The sequence below is a fragment of the Poecile atricapillus genome, chromosome Z (assembly GCF_030490865.1).
Source record: "Poecile atricapillus isolate bPoeAtr1 chromosome Z, bPoeAtr1.hap1, whole genome shotgun sequence".
Classification (NCBI taxonomy): domain Eukaryota; kingdom Metazoa; phylum Chordata; class Aves; order Passeriformes; family Paridae; genus Poecile; species Poecile atricapillus.
Window position 1 is genome coordinate 61579963 of NC_081289.1, and position 21392 is coordinate 61601354.

The window sequence follows — 21392 nt, forward strand, 5'->3', positions numbered from 1 at the left end:
TTGTACACATGACAACATAGAGACAAAAAACTTTAGAACCTTGGTGGTTAAAAACAGTCCCAATTCTTGCTAGAGTTTTTTCATCAGTCTTTGTAGAGAAACAGAAGTCTCTTTCTGCTAATCTATGGAGTTTCTCACAGGAAAACTATTTTTGTTATAGTTTTCTATTTCTCTAATGCCAGCTGCCCAGAAATCTGTCATTAGAGTTCACTCCTCCCATTTCACATCACTCTGAGGTGTGTATGGGCCATGAGTCTGGGGATGTCATTTTAAGGATGAGTTATTCAAAGGCAGAAGTCCTCTTCATCTGTCTCTGACAGCGTTCCTGGAAAACAGCTTTCCCCTTGCCCCCCCAAGGCTTCAAAATCTTCACTCTACCTATTTCCAGCAACCCACAGTATCACAACCACTCTCTCTTTTTCTCAAAAGTCCACACTTTGAACACTCTATTCCTCCCATACTCTAGTCATGAATTAAAGGAGTCTTTTTAAACTACTATTGTCCATCTCCATAGCTTTAACAGAAAGATATTTCAGCTGTAAGCATCTCCTTATTCCCTCTTTCTTATTTAAACTTAACTCTTTTCTTCACTGTTTTTGGTGGTTCTATGATGTCTTCTGCATGTTAATTGTCTCTCTTTCTCTGTCTTTCTGGGAAAAAGGAGTAATCTGTACGTTTATCCAGGTAGTAAAAGAATTAAAAGCTTTAGGAAAGCTGCAAAAGTTCATGGTGTCAGGTTTCAGTCCAGCACCAGAAACTGAAAACTAAACCAGGCTGCCAGCTCTGCTTTCCTTTCCTCCCCCCCCCCCCCCACTTCCCCCTCGTCCTCTGCGGCCTTATCCGGCCAAGGGGTGGGGGGGAATGGAAGAGGCTACCACAGAGCCTCGTTACCTTCTCAGAAGCCGGAAACCAAAGAGAACAAGAGACCTCTGACTGTACATCTTAAGGGGGTGTTTACAAGTTGAATTCACTTTTTAATGGTCAGAACTGCTGTCAATTCTTAGAAATGACTGATAATTGGTCAGGAGGAAAAACTCCCATCAGCCACCGGCAGCTTCAACTTCCTTAGCTCTCAAAGCTGTCTTAAAGGTAAAGCTACCCCATGACATGTAGGGATTAGATTTAGAATAAATCTTACCTTTCCTGCCTTTCTTTGTTCATCTCAAGAGGTTTTAGTTACTTCTACAGATCAAATGTAGGTAGGTAAGATGAGGCTTGTACTTGAAACTTTGGCCATGCAAAGATTGCTGTTTACATACCTCCTTTGTATCCAGCAACCAAACACAGGCCCATCAGAAGAAGAATTAGTCTTGGTCTAAAATAGATATCAAAATGCAAATCAAATAATGAGACTGTCACACGTTTGTAACTTGGGCCTGTCTGAGCTATAAAGAACAGTTAGAGTGTACATTTTGTTCTGTTTCTACATAAAGTATCTTGTACCTCTTTTGTGAACTGAAAAGCAGTCAAACTATTTAAGATTTTTCATATATTTTTAATCTTCTAGAGGTATGTTTTCTTAATCTTCTTCTCTTGGCTTATATTTAGGAAGCTGCGTGCTGGGCTTTGAAAAGTCTGTTTCTGTATCAACGCAACCTTCATGAGAAGATTGGAGATGGAGATAATCAGTCAGTGTTGTCGTAAACTGGATTTTTGGAAATTAAAAGAAATGAATGCCTGTTATTAAGCCATTTGACATTACACTTTTCAATTGGTTTTAGTTCTGTAGTAGATGGAATGCGTGATGGTCAACCACACCTGGGAAAGTTTCTTTGAAAGTGTGCTAAGCTTGACTCAGGAAAACTTGCTAGTGTTTTCATAAAGGGTCAGAACACAGCCTGTTAGAACTAATTGTTACAGTTCATAAGGAATTTTGTCTTCAGTTACAAGAGGGATAAAGAATGTAAAAATTGGGAAAACAGGCAAGATTAAGATACCTAGCATGTAAGGAGTGTAGAAAAACAGTCCTCATTTTCCCACAAATCAGATGAAAAGGCATTGTAGAAGGAGTGCTGCCTCGTTAGGGATAGTCTACTGGGCATGGATAAGATACAAATTTCCGTTTTACTTAAACTGTTTCTCAGAGTTCCTTAAAATTTTAGTTGCTCAATTTTTGTAAGCCTGTTCATACCCCTTTCTGGACCTCAGATCCCTTGGAAAGCGGGGCTCCAAGAAATTCAGAGAGACTCAGAGTAGATAAAGTTGCATAGGTTACAAAGAGTTTTCTGTCAGCTGTTGCTCTGGAAACATATGAGCAATCACCTGAAATTTTCATTATGTTATGTAATACCTTCTTAGGAAAATGAACTGCAATTAAGAAGTAACTACTGTAATACAGTCAATGTGCAGTGATTTGTTTCTCTCTGAAAGGTTCCCAATAGACAGAGCAGTGATGCTTTCCATGCTGATGCACTCCTCTTCAAAAGAAGTGTTTCAGGCAGCTTCTAGTACCTTGGCAATTTTGTCACAACAAAATGGTAAGGGACTTATAATTATCTTTTCTTTCTCATTCAGCAGAAAGTTAGTGCAAAAATATTAAAGAGAATTTAGTGTACTGTTGAATGAATACAATACTTCCTGTGATTAGAATATTACGTTGTGATAAGTATGAAGTTTATTCCTTGCTTTGAAAAAGTTATTGTTGGCAAGTATCAAAAAATATGAGGAAATAAGGAGCTCTCTGCCAGTTTTTGTGTTGCAATTTCTACTTTTTGGATCAGGAGACATGAAAAAAGTGTGCTCTCTTTTTATGCTTGTTTAAATATCACATGTTTGAATTTCATCAAGAGCAGCATTTGTTGAAAAATCACATGAATAAGGAACCCAGCCCAACAAATACACTTTATTGCTTAACACAGTCCTGTTGACTTCAGTGGATCAAATTGTGTAGAAACTTAAGCATGTGCATGACAGTTTTCAAGATTGCTTTACTCCTGATCGTGTCCCTAACATGGTTTCCTAACTTTTTTCAATTTGCAGACCCCCTCAAAATTTTTCAGTGGAGATGTGGATCCCTGAGTAGAGTATTTAAGCCTACTGACAGTTGGCCTGCTTTTATTAGATAACTTGCACAGAATCTTTTGAAATGGCTATGGACCTCAAGTGGTTTGCAGACTGCACATTGAAAACCACTGGCTAGATAGGAAGAAAAATCCTAGCAGTTAATTACCATTCTCTAGGTGAGAAAGCATTGTTTTATCACCAGTTTATTGAGACATCCAAGTACATAAAACCTAACACAGAAAAGGTTTTATAATTATTTATGAGATCAATATGTATCTACACTGAGAAATAGATCTCATAAATGTATGCATACTATTGTCATATACTTTCATAGTATACATGTCAGGTACTTTCATAATGTTACTGACATGTGTAGCTCTGATTCCTTTTGGAAATTTAAAGCAAGTTTTTCTTCTTTTTTTCTTTTTAATTTTAATTTATTTTTTTTTTCACCCTGAGTGAATGTGCTTACAGCAGATATGATAGATGTAAAGAAGCTTAGTAAAACCTTCTGGCATAATGCAGTATTGTTTGAGCTAACCATCTGAAGTGGATGTACTGAACTGGGGATAACAAGATTCAGTAGTAGTTACTATGATAATTTTAATAGTATCCTAATTTTTTTTAGTTAAAGTTATAGCTACAACATGTGCTTGGATATTTGAATTTGAAAAAAAAAAAAAAAAAAAAAAGAATTAACGAAGTAAATAGAATGAATAAATATAAGATATTTTTGAAGTTTAATTTTGGAAGTTAGAAGGTTTTTTAAAGTTTTAAACTCTAGTTTTCCTACATGATCACAGAATGCAATTACAATGAAAAAGTTTAAGAATAAACATTTCTGAAAATAAAAGTAAGGCTATACATTCTCCTTCCCATATGTTAACTTTACCTAAGTAAAGATAGCAGATGTATAGAAACTTATCAGACAGTCAGAAATTATAATGTGTTTGATTAAGCTATGCTAACAGAAGTCAGCTTCAGCTCAAATGGTTTCCCATTTTAATTTATACTATTATGTCTGTTTGCTGAGGCAAAAACATTAAAAAAAAAAAAGGAAAATAAAAATTGGTTTTGAGAAGTACACAGAAAGAAAGATTTACAGAATGCTTGCTATTTTGTGTTTTAGTAAATATTAGGAAGACACTTCTGGCAAAAGGCATACATATGAATGTCTTGGATATAATGAGGAAGCATCCGCATTCTCCTGAAGTGGTTGAAAGTGCCTGCAGGCTTCTGAATCATGTTTTTGAAGGAAGGTAATAAATTTAGAAATGCATGTCCACTTCCATGGTGAAGGGTTTTGAGATTCAATGCCATAAGTGATTACATTTAAATTTTTGACTGATTGTAAAATTGACCACAGCCTGACAGCCCTGTTTAAGACATGGAATTCTGTAAGCCCTGTAGTCAAATGCCCGAGTGGGTGTGTGTAGGGAGCTGCATGTTCTTTCCTTCATGGTTCTTGAGCAGTGAGATTCGAATAGACAATCGCTGGGTGGTCTCCCCTCCTCTTAGCTACACTGAATTCCGTTGAGAGATAAGAAATTTCCAACAAAAATTACTTCTGATTATTAAAATAGCATTTTGTTAATACTACTTTCTTGTTGGCTAGGATGCAATTATTTACATAGACTGAATTAATTGAATGGCATGAAAATAATTTGCTATGATGAAGTTAAGTACCATAGTTTAATTTATGTTTCAGATTTAGTGTTCCAAAGGGTTATCACACAGTGTTAATAAAGGACAAATATATGCAAAATTTAGAAGTGCATTTTTGAAACTTATTTTATAAAAATTATTTTCAGTTTCCCTCATCTGGATGTAATGACAGTGGCAGTATCAGAAGTTGTAAAAGCCATGAGGAAACATGAAAAATCACTCTCTGTACAACTGGAAGCATTTCGAGTCCTTTTACACTTCATGATGCCCAGTAAGTCATCCAAAGGCATGCACCAAATCAGAGAATAGAATCAGATAGCTGGCTTGTAGTCTTTCTTATTTAATGATGCAACTTTTAATGGGACTTCAAAAAGCTATTGTAGTTCTGTGCAGAGCAGAGAACAGCTGTAATTCTTTAGTAACATACAAGATGGGAGAAAATATTTTTGAGGTATTGAAGGTAACAGATCAAAATGATCACTGCTGATTTCCCCTTGATTTCATCACTGAAGAATTAGCTCCATTACTTCTGAGGAATTCAGGGAATGAGTGTGGAGCTATTGGTGTCATTGTGGTTTGCATCATCAATTCCCTTGAAGTGAGAACAAACCATGATAATGACATGAGCATTGTTGTACCACAAAATGCAATTGTTTTGATTGTATCTCTTGGAAGGAAAATAAAAACTGGACAATGATCTTTATATTTAAAGATATAAAATATACAGTTATATACTACTTTCTATCAAAAAGGAGAAACCAAACTGACTAATTTAGAAATTCCTTTCCAAAAACCCTCTCTTTATTAGCAATCCAGAGGGGAGAAAAATGTTCTTTATTAGTTCTATGCCTTTAGTAGAATTTTGGAAAAGTTTTAACTCTTTTTTTCAGTGTACTGCTATATATCCTGTTTTTTTCCCCTGGTATTGAGTGTAGGAGTACAGACATGGGGTACTTGTGTTTTTTTCAGAACAACTTTTTCCAAGTATCTCTCAGCAGTTTTGGCTGAACATTTACAAAACTAATAACTATGAAAATAGTAACCTGGTTAATATGTAGACTGACTGCAGGTTTTCAGTTTCCTTCTATTATTTGAGTTCCAATCCTAATACTTTCCTCTTTTTTCAATGAAGAGCAAGATTTAGACTTGATATATGTGTTCTAACAAGGCACTTTGATTGCCAGTGTCCTGAAAATTAGGCCCTTCTAAAGTGTAATCAAACACAGAGAGCACAAACTGGATGTTGAAACTTGGAGATTAATTAGGGAAAAAAAAGTAATTAATGGGAAAAATAGTAATCACAATAAATATGAATGCTGAACTGACTTTGAAAGGATTTCTGCGTACTCTGGGTAGTGTCGCTTAACTGCAAGTGCCAAAAGCTACAAGAAGATAAATCTGAAAAACCTTTCTCTGGTTTTTTTTATATGCTCACATTGCACTTAATGCCATCTGTGTGTAAAATTTGTCCTGTGATGTGCTACCAAGTGAGCAAGAACAAATACTTTATAGCTTCTCTGTAGTGTCTCCTTACCAGAAGGAAGAGGCATTCTGAAGTAGGTATCAGGAAACTCCATAGCTCAAAAAACTAATATATTGCAATGTACCTTAGAGCAGATTCTTTGGCACAGTTTGTATTTTCATAGTAAACAGTGAGGAAATGTGTGGTGAAATTTTCCTTTCAAACACAGTGTACTCAGATTACAATGTAAATCTGGAGGGATTCCAGTCTTGGCAATACAGTGTTTTGAAAATACCATAAGATCTGAAATATGCTCTCTGAGTCACCTCAGTGTTCATTTGATTGTTACATCGTATTATATGGTGGGGAGAATATGAAATCTGCTGTTCTGAGGAAGGCTGTTTTCCATTGTTGCAGGTACAAAGAATGAACACCAGAATGGTTCTTCCAGAGATGTGGGAGATGCTGCTTTTGCACTTACAGGAAAAGTCATTAAAAGCCAGTGTCTGTTGGAAGGAACTCACTCATTGGTGCTTAATGCTTTAAACAGGGTATGGTTAAAGCTTTATTCTAATGGATTTTTGTCATTGTTTTACACTTGAAATGGTGAATCATTTGTAAGTTTTAGTTCTGCACTGATTTTCCTACTGATTTGATAGAATTAAACTCCAAAGTTTCATGAATCTTTTAGGGTTTCTTCTTGCTTTCTTTTCTGGAGTGTATTAGATGATTCTTTATACAGTAATTCCAAAGGATATTAATTTTTTAAAAAGCTAGGTTTTTTTCCTATAATACAGTTTATTTGCTCTTGTTTTTTTCTTAAAACAGGCTAGTGTGTATATGAAAATTGTCCTTATGCCTACACCTGAGCTACACGTAGAACTGGGTGGACAACTCAGTTGTCTGCATTCTTTTCACTGTTCAACTTTTTCCAGCCCCTGTAAAGTAGAATGATCTCTGCCTTGAAGGAGAAGCTGAAAAAATGAAAGGCTGAAGCAGACTCAGTCTCTGCAAAGGAAACACCTGGAATTTTGCACAGCAAATTAACCTTAAATCGTAGTGATTGGAAATATTTAACTTCATGGCCTTCAGATGAATCCGATCTCTACAAGGTTTTCAAGTTTCACATGATCAAAATGGAGAAATTCCTAATTTTTCAGAAGTCACTCTCAGGAATATTAAGCTTGCCAAACAGATTCAGTCAAGGAAATTTATGTCTCTTACATTTATTATAGAAGTCAGAGCAAATAATGTATCAGTGAAGTAGTTCTAGGCTGTCTAAAGGCCATCTTGACCTGAAGATAACAGATGTAGGAGCTAACAAAGGAGGTAAAATAATTTTTGCTTCAGAAGGTCTTCAGTATTTCATGATCATCCTGATTGCATTTTCCAGTGCAACTGGTTTGTTGTTTGGGGTACTACAATATCAGCCAGAAGGACTAGAAATTGACACATTTAATTAAAAACTAGAGGTAGAATAAGGAGGAAGATGGGCATGATAGCACTGAAATAATTTTGCAGATTTGTTATCGTTGTGGCACTCAGATCTAGGCCTCATCTAGGTTTCCTCCATCTAAAAGTGGGGGATGGTAATAGGTGTATTACTTCATATCTTTTTCTTTTCATATTTTTTCAGTTGCCATCATGTTTATCACTTGTTCCAGTTCTCAAAAAAACAAAAAACCCTACATATTTTTTATTTTACTACCACAGAGGAAGTACAGTTTCTCCCTCTGCTTGACCTGTGTAAACTTATCAATGAGAATTTAACGGGGGAAAAAAAAATCCAGTCAGAAAAGTAGCTATAGATAATTTTCATAATCAAAGATGAAAATCTGGGGAAGTTATAAGCAGCTAAAACTGATGGTTGATAAGAAAATCTTTTTGCAATTGTGATTGTTGTTATTTGTCACATACTTAAGACCAGCATTCACTTGCTACAGAGCAACTTTAAGAGCAAGCAACTCTTCTGTTGCTATTGTGAACAGAACAGTCTTGATCTGATTTTATCTTCCTTTCTCTATTAGTTTATTGGAAATCCTAGCATTCAGAAGTGTGGATTAAAACTACTTGGTTCTGTAGCTGAGTGCACTGGTGCACTAGAAATTTTAACCCAGCAAGGAGCTACTGACACTGTGCTTCACACCCTGCAGATGTACCCAGATGAACAAGGTAGGGAATGTGTTTTATCAGCAGAATGCGAATGGCATGGTAGGAGGGTTTGTAAGAGATCTGTTGCTCTCCTTAGTGCTGCATGTGATGTAGGTTGCATGGCAAGAGAAGGCTGCAGTGCTGCACAGTCCTCAGATTCACCCACGTTGTAGTTATGCCTGGCCCTATAATAGCTTCTGCAAGTAACTTTCTGGAATGTTACTGAAAGACTAATTTAATCATCAGTTCATTCCACTCAGAATGTCGGAATTATCAGTGTCTGAATAATATTTATTTTTCTCCTAGATATACAGTGTTTGGGTTTGAGTCTTCTGCGCTCTTTGATTACAAGGAAGAGTTTGTGTATTGCAACTATGCATGTCCTGTCAGCAGTTCTGGTTTCTACTCTGCGACGATTTAAAGAAGTCACTGAAATCCAGATGCATGTATGTGTCAGTTCTGTCTTTGAAGATGAAAACAAAACTCAAAACCATAGAAAATTATTTTAATATAGTTACATTTGAAGTACAATTCTGTATTTTACTTACTTGATTTTGATTTTATTAAAACTATTAGATTAGTATAAACCTTTGTTAATTAAACTGAGACTTTTGTTGTAGAGATGGTTTCCTTAGAGGCATATATTCAATCCAGAATGCATAAGCATGAAGTATTTATCTAAAACTTCTGAGATCTGCAAACTAAAACAAATTTCTCAGTCATGATCCATAATTCTGTCAATCTGTAACCATTTCATGAAGTAACTGTCATTAGAGTACTGATTGCCCTTCTTTGAGAAGTCATAGAAGATGGTTTAGTTCCAAGCCTTGTAACCAGGAATAAACTTAGTGTAGGAATGCTGTATTTAACAAAAGATATTACTAGAATACTGTCAGACTTTGGACCCACATCTGTATACGGAAGGAGAGTTCTTTGTCTGCAAACACACATTTAATCCTTGTGTAAAGTTCTGTTTCCTCTGCTTCAGAAGTTTTCCCTGTTTGATACTAGTTTCATGTTTGTAGTGGGATAGAGTTTGCATGTGACATCAGCTTTCTGTGAGAGTTTCTATATTTCTCTTTCAGATGAATATGGAAATATCACAAGTCCAGCCTCCCTTCTTTGCTGCTATTTTTCCCCCAATCTTTCCACATTTAGCTTAGCGACCAATGTAGAGAGAAATAAAAACAAAATGCTGAAATAAGGAAGTTACTTTAAGTGATTTAGTTTCAGTTGGCTTTGGACAAAGAGCCCATCATTTACCTAGTTCACCCTTCTAGGTGAACTTTACTAGCAGAATCATGAGATAATTTTGTATTTCTTCTTAGTTTTTAGGTACACCTGTTAATCTTTTCATTTAGCCCAGTAGTTCTTTTCAATTTCAAAGTAATTCAGTGTGTTGCTTACAGAACACACTGGAACAGGGTATGTATCTTCATTCCATATCCTTACAAAGAGATTGTTTCCTCTTTACATTTTCAGGAAATCACAAGTACATTTGTCACTGCCAGGCAGGACATTGTCAGATGTTGTGGTGCATATTTGACTTTTCAAAGTGTCAGTTAATATCTGCTTAAGTGGGTCAGCTAAACAAGCATGAAACTACAATTATATAAACAGAGACACCTGCTATTTCTGCCTTCTCTCCCAATCTTCTCCTATTTGTTAACTATTGCATGTTTAAAAGTAAGACAAAAAAATTAAAGCACTAATCTTTTGGTTGAAATTTGATTTTGTTGCGTGACCTGTTTTAAAGTGACACTTTTTAAAACTGTACTTCTTTCAATGTTTTCATTGTGTTCTTAGGGTTTTCATGCAATCTTGGCGATTCTTGGTTTGTCACCTTGTTTTGCAAAGCTGCTGGTAAATGAATCATTTGATACAATCATTTTTTACCAGATGTCTATGTGTTTCACTGACCAGCGAGATCAACAGGTATCTTCTTTCTCTGACGGTTCCACAGCTGAAAAATGTTGGATGTTGGTGCTTTTTTGTCCTAACTTTTATTGTTTGTCTTCTCATTCAGTTCCAAAGCCTGTGTTGTAAATGTTTTGCTAAAATAGCTGAAAATGATGATTTAAAAAATACAATGCTGGAAAAAGCATGTATGGAGTATAACAGTATTATGGCTGAATGTTTACTTCTACTGGGAGCTGATATTAATAGGAAGACAAAGACAAACTCTTTGATCTATCAGGTAATACATGGAAATGTATATACAATTGTATTGCGTAAAATGTTGTGCTTTTGGGTTCCTTTCTGTTGTAATGTAAATATTTATTTGGCAGAACACAGAAAACAGAGGCTGCTGCCACATACCTACAAGTGTTTCTTGCTAACTGTGACCACCTTTAAATTTCACTTTTTTTTTTTTTTAAGTGATATGCATAAGCACTTCTTTATTTTGATTCAGTGTGAAAGTTTTAAATAGTCTGAGAGAACCCCACCAATACTGCCTGAAAGGAATTAGGAAGTGTTCAGTTCTGCTGGTAGAACTGTCTGAGTGATGAAGCACAGCTGGGTTTGGAACTGACGATACATTCATAGAGTGTGAGGCAAATCAGTGATAGCAAACCACAGTGGACATATACATGGAAGTAGCTGAAAATATTTCTAGAAAGTATTTTTAATATTCACAATCAACACTAATCTATGTAGCAATGCAGGCTTGGAGATTGGGAGGAGCTGACTGAACCATAGAAACATAAAGGTTGGAAAAGACCTCCATGATAGTGAAGTCCAAATTTTGGCTGAACACCATGTTGCCAACTAAGCCAGAGCACTAAGTGCCACATCCAGGTGTTTCTTGGACAATTCCAGGGATGGGGACTCCACCACTTAGGGTTTCAGTGCTTAACCGCCCTATGAAGAAATGTGAAGAAATTCTTCCTGATGTTCAACCTGAACCTATCCTTGAGCAGCTTGAGGCCTCTTGTCCTGTCACTGGTTACCTGAGAGAAGTGGCTGATCCCTACCTGGCTACACTTTCCTTTCAGGTAGTTAAAGCCAGTAGAGCTGAGCTCACTATCATTAGGCAAGGCTTGATGAAACTGATTGTTGCTGCCTGTTCTTTAAATATCCAGATGATAACCCCTAAGTGTCTGTTTTCCAGTAAACAAATAAATAAATAAATGGAGTTGCAATAGACCACATGCAATAACCAAACTAGATAAATTACCATTCATTTCTGCCTGAAAATTGTGTGCACTCATGACAAAAATTACAGTTGCAGATCTAAAGCATTTGATACATTTGGGCAAATCCTTCATGAGAGCGGCAATTGGTACTCAGATGCCTTAGGCAAACATATGCTCCAAGGAGTGACAAATAATTGAGAAAGAGACACAATCCTTATGACAAAGTCACTCTGAGACGAGCATCTTAAGGCAGTCTGAGCTGTTACTTGAATGCTTCATATTCTTGGTTTGTTTTAATTGTTTTTCTTGTTTTAGGTTTGTGAGAAAGGAAATAATCCTAAATTGGTGGAATTGTTATTAGCCAGTGGTGCTCGAGAACAGGATGTTCGGAGTGCTTTGACCATCAGTATAAAGAGAGGAGATAGCCAAATCATCAGCTTGCTCTTAAAGAAGCTTAGCCTTGATGTCACCAACAGCAGTATATGTCTTGGAGGATTTGGTTTTGGCAGATTAGAGCCTTCCTGGCTCATTCCTTTGTTCCCAGATAAACTTACTCAAACAAAAAAACAGAGTGAGTATATATAGAAATTGCTGTATGAAATGTGTCAGTATCTTTTGATGATACTATGAATGTGGTTTTGGTGAAGACTTTCAGTTCAGAATCTCTTCATAGCATTCAGCTTACTCTAGAAAGTTTGGCAAAACTTTAAAATAAATCAAGTTATTTCTGTTAATTTTTTGAAGCTACTTAGATTTCTTGAAGATTATTTTTATCTTTTCCATTTCTTGTACATACAGGTGCAGGTTCTGCACTGGCAAGGATGGTGCTCAAATTCCAGATGAAAAACATTTCAGAGGATAGATCAAGAGCCTCCTCTGATCCAAATTTGTCTGAAGATGGAGTGGATAGAAATTACGATTGGAATTTCATACCTGACCCATTAGTGGACAGTATTTTTCCTTTGACTGATGACATTGATAGTGAAGGTAATTTTTTTCTTTTCTTTTTTTGCTTTTTATAATCCCAGTTTAATGTGCTAGGGCTAGACTATAGCCATAAATCAGCTGTTTATTTGTGTTTGAGATTTAACACTTCCCACGAAGAAAAAAGCTGCTATCTAAAATTTTGTTTGGGCTAACATTGGAAAATAATTTGTGATGAGTATGTGCTTCATCTACGAAACTTGAAGAAGACCTTGAGGACCTTGAAGAATTTTATTTAGTCATACATTTAGAATTATTTTGTCATGCGTTCAGTTTTTGTAGAGAGAAAGAGTAGAGAGATTCTTGCAGCTGAATTTAGATTTTGACTTTTTCTGTCTGTTTCTGAGATGCCTTTTTAGTCTATGACAAAAAGCAAGAGCTTCAGGAGCCCAGTTTGTCTCATCATGAAGTCAGGTATATTGCAATCTAGAAACCCCTCTGTTCCCTGGGTAGTCTGTAAATAATGTTCATACAACCAGATCCGGTATAGAGGACTACGTTATTAACAAATAGAGTAGTTGAAACAAGTCCTATCCCAAAGATAACTAATTGATCAGAAAGTGTAAATGACAGGTTTATGTTCAGCCCAACACCATTCTTTGTAACCAGGTCATTTGTATGCCTTTAACTTCTAGAAAGACAGCATATCTGTCTATAATACCTGCCACTTAATACAGAAAGTAGCCTTAATTTTTACAACATCTTTTTTGTTCAAATTTTGCTTTTGTTTTAGAACAGCTGGTTACTTAAAATCATCACAGATGAAGAATTTGAATTTTGGAGTCAGAGAATCCTAAGGAACTTTTTGATTCTACTTTGTTCTTTTCCTTACATCATTCAGCACCACTTTTTATTTCTGTATGTCTCTTTGTTGCCCCATGTAGAAAAGTTGTTATTATGAAAAAATGTAGGAGTGAAGTAAAAAAAGTGAAAAGTTTAAAGTTAAAAGTTAGAAGTTAAAAGTAGCTTTGAGAAGAGGAACATCAAATGTCTTCAGATGACACCAAATGCCTCCTGAATCGCCAAATCTAGAGTGGCATTTGATGTTTCATTCTCAGTAAATGTGGGAGTGCAAATTTATCTGTTGAAATACAACTCTTTTCTATTTTAAAAAGTTACTTACACTGAAGTAGCAGAAGGATGTGCTATGAAACATACATAATAATCCCAACCCAATGGGAATTTTGTATCATAAATCATCAGTGCTATCAGCTGCAGGTCCTACTTGAAGATTGTCAGGTGAGTATGGCCCCTCTGCTCTAAAACACATTGACAACATTCTTGGCCTATTGCACACAGAATTGACCTGTGAGATCCTGCCAGTATTGATGCTTTTGAAATGCATCTCTTATTTGTATGTCAGCATCTGTATTAAAGTTGAATTCTGAGCCTCATCTCTGAATACATTTTCTTACCTATTTCTGTTCCTGTGTTCAAGGAAGTGAAGGTTCACTTTTCACAAAAAAGAAGTCCAATTCCATTGCAGTTGCCGATTTATATTGTAGAGAAATGGCATGTCAGAGAGGTTCTCCTACTTTGCTGCGACATTCCTACTCTGTGGTAAGTCAGATCCATGCTCATTCCAGGCTTTTAAGTCCATCTGCATAGCCTACTCCAAAATTTTTAATAATCAGGTTTTAGGAAAGGTCATGTAACCATATGGGCTTTGTCTCACTGTTGCCATGCAGTGTTTCCTTGTATTGTGGTGTGCTGTATGGATGAGTTTATCAAAAAAGGATAAACAATGGATGAGTTTAGCAAAAATTTATCGTCACTAAAAAGTATCTTTTAGTATCAAACATCCTTTTGAAGTGTTCAAATTTCCAGTCTGGTGTTCAAATGGAAATACAGGGATCATGGGCCCATTCACAAAGACTTAACTTCCCCTTAGTGAAGCTGATCTTCAGTAACGTTCAATAGAGAGAGGCTGATTCCCTAAGAAGACAAAAGAGGACAAATTGGTGGAATCAAAGTTAGGTTCCTTTGGAAAAGCTTGTCTCTTTCCGTTGACTGTAAGGGAAACTAGAGAGACTGGCTTTCCTAGAGAAAGTTATGTTGTGTAATACTCTGCTCCATCCTATTACTGCACCCTGGTGAAAGTCATTCTGGGTTGCCAGAAATGCACTATTTCTAAATCTACCATTCTTTCATATTGCATGGTTCAATATATTTCATATAGATGAAATGGTTATTTTGAGTGCAAGTGTATAGTTTTTTTGTGTTCTCCCTAAAAGTTCTGATAAAAAGAAATCACAATAAAAAGAATTTTACTGAATTTGGATGATTTCAGAACATTCATATGTTCCTAAATGGTTTTTCTCTTGGATTTTGCAGGGACCTGGCTCAGATCATGAACCATTAATGAAACAAAGACGAAAATTCTTGCTCTCAGATGAATCCCCCAGTAAGTAAACTATACAATTTAAAGTATATAACACATTTTGCATCCTTAATGCTTTCACAAGCATAGCATGCAACAATTTGAGACAGATTATATATATATTTTTAAGAGGAGTATACATTTTGGAAGTACATATAATGCATATATAGGAGTTTTTATTTCTTGATCTCTACAAATAATTTATGTAGGCAGTGGAATTTCATGAGTGCCCTTATAGGCTTTCAAAAGCTCTTTTTGGTGTGCAGTGCATAACCATTCATCTCTTCCCCTTCACTACTGTCTTAAAAATTTCTGAGTCTTAATAGAATTCTTCATGGATTTGTATCTTAACCAATATCCAAACATTCACTGTCTTCTGCATTTTTTGATCCCAAGGTAAATGACTGTAATTTGACCTAAACAATAAATGCAATCATGGTATTTTCACATTTTTGTTTTAATAGAAGGCATCTCGAAATTGTCATCACATATAAGACCATCAGACAGTCTTTCTTCATTGATCTCAGAGAAAGAATATATTAAATCACTAGATCTTTCATCAAATGAGTTGGAGAACATTGATGCCATCAGCCAGAATAGCTGCTTAACTAGTCATCTGGAACACCTTGAGAAACTGGAGCTCCACCAAAATGCTCTTACAAACATTCCAGAACAACTGTGTGAAGTAATTCTCCATATTTTTATGTAACACAAGTTGAAATTAATTAGTGTTGATCGCTAATAATGTAATCCATATGTAATAATGTATCCATAGCAATATTATTCGAGAATATGGGTGTATATTTTGGCATGCCTCATATATTTACTCAACTTTCATTCAGTGGATTCATGTTCATTAGAAATAAAAGTGTTTTCATGGGATTGTTTTAAGTCATTTACTGCAGAGATGTGTGATTACTTTAAGATGTGTGATATTAAGTAGCACAATAATGGCAATGGAACAGAGAACTGCAGGCAATTAATACCTTAAATTTTATGAAATTGAGCTGGTTTTTTTTGAATAATGCCCTATACTTTATTTTTTCATAGAAATATTATAGGTCACATTGGTGTGTTTGCTATTTTCTGCTACTTTTGCATGTGAGATAAATATAAATAAATTAATAATTTGTATAAAAATATAACTCAAATACATATAAATTCATATTTTTTAACTTTTTCAAACAAATTATCCTTTTCTTTCAGAACTTGAAATGCTTGACTTACTTGGATTTGCACAGTAACCGATTTAGTTCTTTCCCAATTTACTTACTGAAAATGAATTGTATTGCAAATCTTGATATCTCACGAAATGACATTGGACCTTCCTTTGCTTTGGATCCTTGCCTCAGATGTCCAACTCTAAAGCAACTTAATCTTTCATACAATCAGCTGGTGTGCACTCCTGAATTTCTTACAAGTGTTGCTGAAAATCTGGAACAGCTCTTGCTGGAAGGGTGAGTAGCATGAGTAAATGGACTGTAGTACAACAAACATAATAGGAAATAAAAGATTTGTCATGCAGAATGATGACTCTTATAGCAAGGAAATGATTGTTTAATCACTAGTGAAACACTGTCATTGTCTTCCAAATGTGTAAATTGCTACAGTTTTCGTAGTTGGATTGCAAAGTACAAGACATGAGAATGACTTTGGACCTTGATAGAATCTAATAGCATTGCTGTTCCATTAACATACTAAATATGTTGTAGTTCAGTTTCTTTCTGCTACTGTACTATTAATCCACAGGGCTGTGTAGTCTGACATATTCAACTAGGTTTTCTGTATACACAGTACAGTTTCCACTGTATTTCATACGCTTTAAAGCTTTTTTGGAAGTGATAGTAATGTAATTTTAGGTATTGGTATGGATATGTTTTAAATGACAGAATCACATAAAACATGTAGCTTTTTGTTTGCCAGCACTTATTATCATATTTCTTAGTGAGGAAATTCATACCTATGTGGAATTCTTAAGAATGCAATTGGTGATAGCTCTGTAAACTGCAGAGACTGTCTCATTCATTTCCTACAGTTCATGCTAAATAAGAGGGTGAACTTCGTTAGTAATACTACCCTGGCAAAACAGTGGATGGATCTTTTATCTCTGTATTTTTGGGATCTTCTACTTCCTCTTTCTAGTGTTCTTCTCCCCAGAATACATTGTATAAAATTATATACCCGTCCTGAAATGCATTCCATACAGGAATCCTTTTTTAAATTTTTTTTTATGTTGTTAGTAATTCTGTAATTATGATATTGCAAACACATATTTTTAGTACACAGGACCTCTCAGAAATGCAACAATCCTCTTTGTGGGGGATTGAACTCCATTATTTAATCAGAAAAATTAAACCTTGCAATACGTTTTCACACTTGGTCTCCAAATTAATTAAACTGATTTTAGTATCAGTCATGGTGTTCCATGTTGCCACATGTACTAATGTTTTTCTGACTGGTCAGTCTTTATGTAGATTTTTCTTTTTGTTTTACTGCTGTGAGGATGACTTTGTCAAATCAACACTACTTTCACCTTTTACCTAATAGTTTCTAAATAAAAAATGGATTGTCTTTTTTCTTGTTATCATAGAAACAAAATTTCATGCTTATGTTCACCCCTATGCTTGAAGGACCTGAAAATTTTAAACATTAGCAAGAACAGTATTTCATCCCTTGCTGAGAATGTCTTCATGGGCTGTACAAAACTGGAGCAGCTCAATGCCAGGATGAATGTTCTTGGTAAGTACCTGTGAAAACAGGATTCGCCTTCTGGAAACTATTCCAAGTCACAAAATTCCTCTGCCACCAACATTAGGAGTCTTGGGAGAACAGAAAAGAGTAATGCCACATGCACATGTCCTTGTTTATACAGTGTCCTAAGCATTAGCTTTTGATCACTGAAGCAGAGGAGTATGCTTCCAGTCATTTGATCTGACTCACCTAACTCATCTTGTTCCTACTTGTTCCTACTTGTTCCACTTGCAGTGGATGCTGTAAAAATGATTGACTGTACTTGAGATTGTACACACTGTTGAGGAAGGTTCAAAGAATAGAAAATCATTCAGATTTAGCTTTCAAATCTAGTACTAATACAGGTTTAATTTTGTATATATACAGGTTTTAATTTTGTTTTGATTTGTACTGTAATACATAGATGCATGCTGGCTTGTACCAGCAATAGTGTGTCCAGCAGGACCAGGGCAGTGATTGTCCCCCTCTACTCAGCACTGGGAGGCCACAACTCAAATCCTCTGTTCAGTTTTGGGCCTCTCACTTCAAGCAAGACCTTGAGGTGCTGGAGTGAATCCAAGGAAGGGCAGAGGAGCTGGTGAAGGGTCTAGAGCACAAGTCTGATGGGGAGCATCAGGGGGAACTGTAGCACTCCCTACAGCTGCCTGAAAGGAGGCTGCAGCCAGGTGGGAGTCAGTCTCTTCTTCTGAGGAACAGGCAGTAGGACAAGAGAAAATGGCCTCAAGTCGTGCCTGGGGGGGTTAGATTAGGTTTTAGTGAAAATTTCTTCATTGAAGGAGGCAGTGAAATAGGCTGCACAAAGAAGTGGTTTAGTCACCACCTCTGAAGGTATTTAAAAAACACGTGAATATGTGGCCTTTAAGTTTTTAGTGGTGGAGTTGGCAGTGCAGGGTTAATGGTTAGGCACAATGGTCTTAGAGGTCTTTTCCAACCTAAATGATGCTATAATTAAATATTTACTACACTATATCCAGCATTATATTCAGAACAAGAGTGAATGTTTGATTCAGTTGTCTGCATGCAGGTGTCATTTGAGATGCCCTGAATCATCCCCCTGGGCTTACAGCATCTGATCCAGAAAAAGCAGAAATAGCTCCTGTGTTATATCTTTAAACCTTGTGCAGACAGCTAGGTAGCACAGAGCAGATCCCCTACACTAGAACCCAGTGTTAAGGAACTGAATTGAGTCCATCCAGAGTGTGTTTCAGTGGCTTAGCATATTTTTTGCAAAAGTGTCAAAATCACTTTATTTATGCAAATTAAAAATTATACAAATTAGATTTTCAGTGATACTGTGGGAGTTCATAAGTTACTGTTAGAATTTATTCTTTCTTCAAGACATAAAATCTTCCATCTAGAAATTATTGTCACATTATTTCAGAAGGTAACTCTTAGAATTGCATTAAACACAGCTGAACCACTAGATTCATTCTTATAAGAATGAATAAGACTGAATGGATAAATAAGAGCAAATAAATCCTAGGTCACATGGGAATCTTTTGTTTACTTGCAGTACAGTAAAGTATAAGTAAGATTATTTTGGTGTTTAATGCCACTAGGTGATGAAGGATACAAATGTATAATTTGTTAAAAGCCAATACATTACTTTTGGCAGTTTAGTTTTTAATAAGCTTTAAAAACAGGATTCAAACTCTGCCTTTAGTAGGTGAGACATTTTAATGAAAATAATAGAGTGACCTTTTAGTCTCTCTAAACTCCAGTCTTAAAAATTATTTAAACCATTTTTAAAAATCATAGGATTAACCTCTTTTTTTGCTCTAGAAAAAATACCTGACTTGTCATCCAGCATAACAAGCTTAAAATTATCCCAGAATTGTTTTAATAATGTTCCAGAAGCAATTCTTCTTCTACCACAGTAAGTTACTCTTTTATTCATTGATGTTAATGTCAAGTTCTAGATAAAGAAAATCTGATGACAAAATTGTTGTTAGCATGTTTTACTGATTTTTTAGGGAATCCTCACTGGTTGAATGAGAACTTCGTAGCTTTTAAACTGAAGACAACATTTTCTTCATTATTCTGAAAAATTCTGTTCCTCAGATTCAAATCACTATTGTTAAAAATATTACTTGACAGCTGAAGCTGACAATTCTTGCTGAGAATACTAGAATTAATCTCATATTTCCTTGGAACCAACAACAAAAAGATAGTAGCAATTTTTCCTTTTTGAGTTCTGCAGACTTTTGCACAAGACTACTGAGATTAGTTTTTCACTTCCCAAATAGCATGGGTTACTTACTCTCAAAGAAAACCACTTCCTCTAGAGTTGTGATAAAGATGCATGTGATATTTATTTCACTATACCTTCAAAGCATTACTTATGTGAAAAATGGACTTCTGCTTTTTTTATAGAAAAATTGCTGACCTTAACAGATCACTAGAATTAGACTGTGGGGGGAGTGCTTGGAAGGGATGATCCAGCAGGTGTGGGGAGATGTGAGTGCTGAGGGCACCATAGAGAGAGCAGATCCACAGATTTGGGAATTTATATGAATGAAATTAACATGATATTGCACAGTTTCAGCATACTAATATTCACAGCAGATTTAGTGGATGTGTTAAAAAAAAATCCAGTTTTCAGGTTCTGCATCTCCCAGCTCAGACAAATTAAGGTGTTGTTGCTTGCATTTTTGTGTGTTTCATGTTTCATGGTAATGCAAACAGCATATTTGTCCAATAGGTGTAGGTGAACTGTGTAATTTCTGCTCATGTATTTGCAAACATATCTACTTGTATTTGGATTTTAGAATCCAAATCCAAATTCTGAAAACCATCTCTTCGGATAGCTAATCTACTTGTTTATTAAAAATTAATACAGCTTTGGTTCCAGCTAACCTGGGTTTTATTTTTCCTTTTGCTAACTTCTCTCTTTTTTATTTTCATGCTTTTAGTTTGCGGTCAGTGGATTTAAGCCAAAACAAGATTGTAAGCCTGCCTGGACCAATGCACTGGAAATCACTAAATTTAAGGGAGCTGTTATTTAATCATAACCAAATAGATGTCTTGGACTTGAGTGAAAAGGCATGTGCATGGTCTAGACTAGAAAAGCTACACCTCTCCCACAACAAGTTAAAGGAGGTAAAGTGTAAGATTCTGCCTAAAGAAAATTTAAATGCTTTTCAGTTGAATGCAATTTTAAAATATTCATTTGATTTTCGTGTCACTTCTCATACCATTTTACATTGTATTAGTGAAATGGTATATAAGTGCAAATAGTACTCTCTGTGAAGGAAAATCGCTGTATTCTCTTCAGCTTTTCTTCCTGGAATGTATCATATAATCAGCTTGTATACTGAATTACTTATAAAGTCTTTTCTCTCCTCCTGTGGGATATTAGGCCTGTTTATTAAAAAAAAATAACTACAGCAGTAAAAATAATACCTAGTTCTGTTAAATAATTAATGTATTTTTGTTCCTCATTTTTTAAAACATTTATTTGCCCATTAAATGTTCTTTTATTTAGATTCCTCCTCAGATTGGCTTCCTAGAGAATTTGACTTCTCTGGATGTAAGTCATAATCCTGATCTGAGATTCTTTCCTGATGAAATGGGAAGACTGTCCAAAGTCTGGGATCTTCCTTTGGAAGGACTCCATCTTAATTTAGACTTCAAGCATGTGGGATGCAAAGCCAGAGACATTATCAGGTTTGTTGCCCTATTGTTCTTGAATATTTCTGGTTTGCTTTCTTTTGCAGTAAGCATTGAGAAGGTAACAAGCTGTTTTGAAAAGACATGCTGGTTTGTCATATGAAATCCAGTATGCTGCTCTGTGGAAGGTTATGATACCTACACACACAGATAAAATAGATTAGAGTGATTTAGACCATACTAGTGTTAC

At 35.6% G+C, this 21392-nt stretch overlaps 1 protein-coding gene across 1 annotated transcript in view; it reads left to right on the top strand.

Annotated features, from left to right (window-relative positions):
• The window catches only part of LOC131572728 (leucine-rich repeat serine/threonine-protein kinase 2-like), a 65469-nt gene that overhangs the window by 18068 nt on the left and 26009 nt on the right, over positions 1 to 21392 (top strand). The window contains exons 10-28 of the mRNA XM_058826035.1: positions 1549 to 1628; positions 2371 to 2477; positions 4133 to 4262; positions 4815 to 4939; positions 6548 to 6681; positions 8158 to 8302; positions 8588 to 8727; positions 10088 to 10216; positions 10308 to 10478; positions 11734 to 11989; positions 12217 to 12405; positions 13841 to 13962; positions 14737 to 14806; positions 15247 to 15467; positions 15989 to 16239; positions 17373 to 17521; positions 19316 to 19409; positions 20446 to 20632; positions 21018 to 21199. Coding sequence (XP_058682018.1) covers positions 1549 to 1628; positions 2371 to 2477; positions 4133 to 4262; positions 4815 to 4939; positions 6548 to 6681; positions 8158 to 8302; positions 8588 to 8727; positions 10088 to 10216; positions 10308 to 10478; positions 11734 to 11989; positions 12217 to 12405; positions 13841 to 13962; positions 14737 to 14806; positions 15247 to 15467; positions 15989 to 16239; positions 17373 to 17521; positions 19316 to 19409; positions 20446 to 20632; positions 21018 to 21199 — 2882 coding nt within the window. The remainder of the gene's footprint in view (positions 1 to 1548; positions 1629 to 2370; positions 2478 to 4132; positions 4263 to 4814; positions 4940 to 6547; positions 6682 to 8157; positions 8303 to 8587; positions 8728 to 10087; positions 10217 to 10307; positions 10479 to 11733; positions 11990 to 12216; positions 12406 to 13840; positions 13963 to 14736; positions 14807 to 15246; positions 15468 to 15988; positions 16240 to 17372; positions 17522 to 19315; positions 19410 to 20445; positions 20633 to 21017; positions 21200 to 21392) is intronic.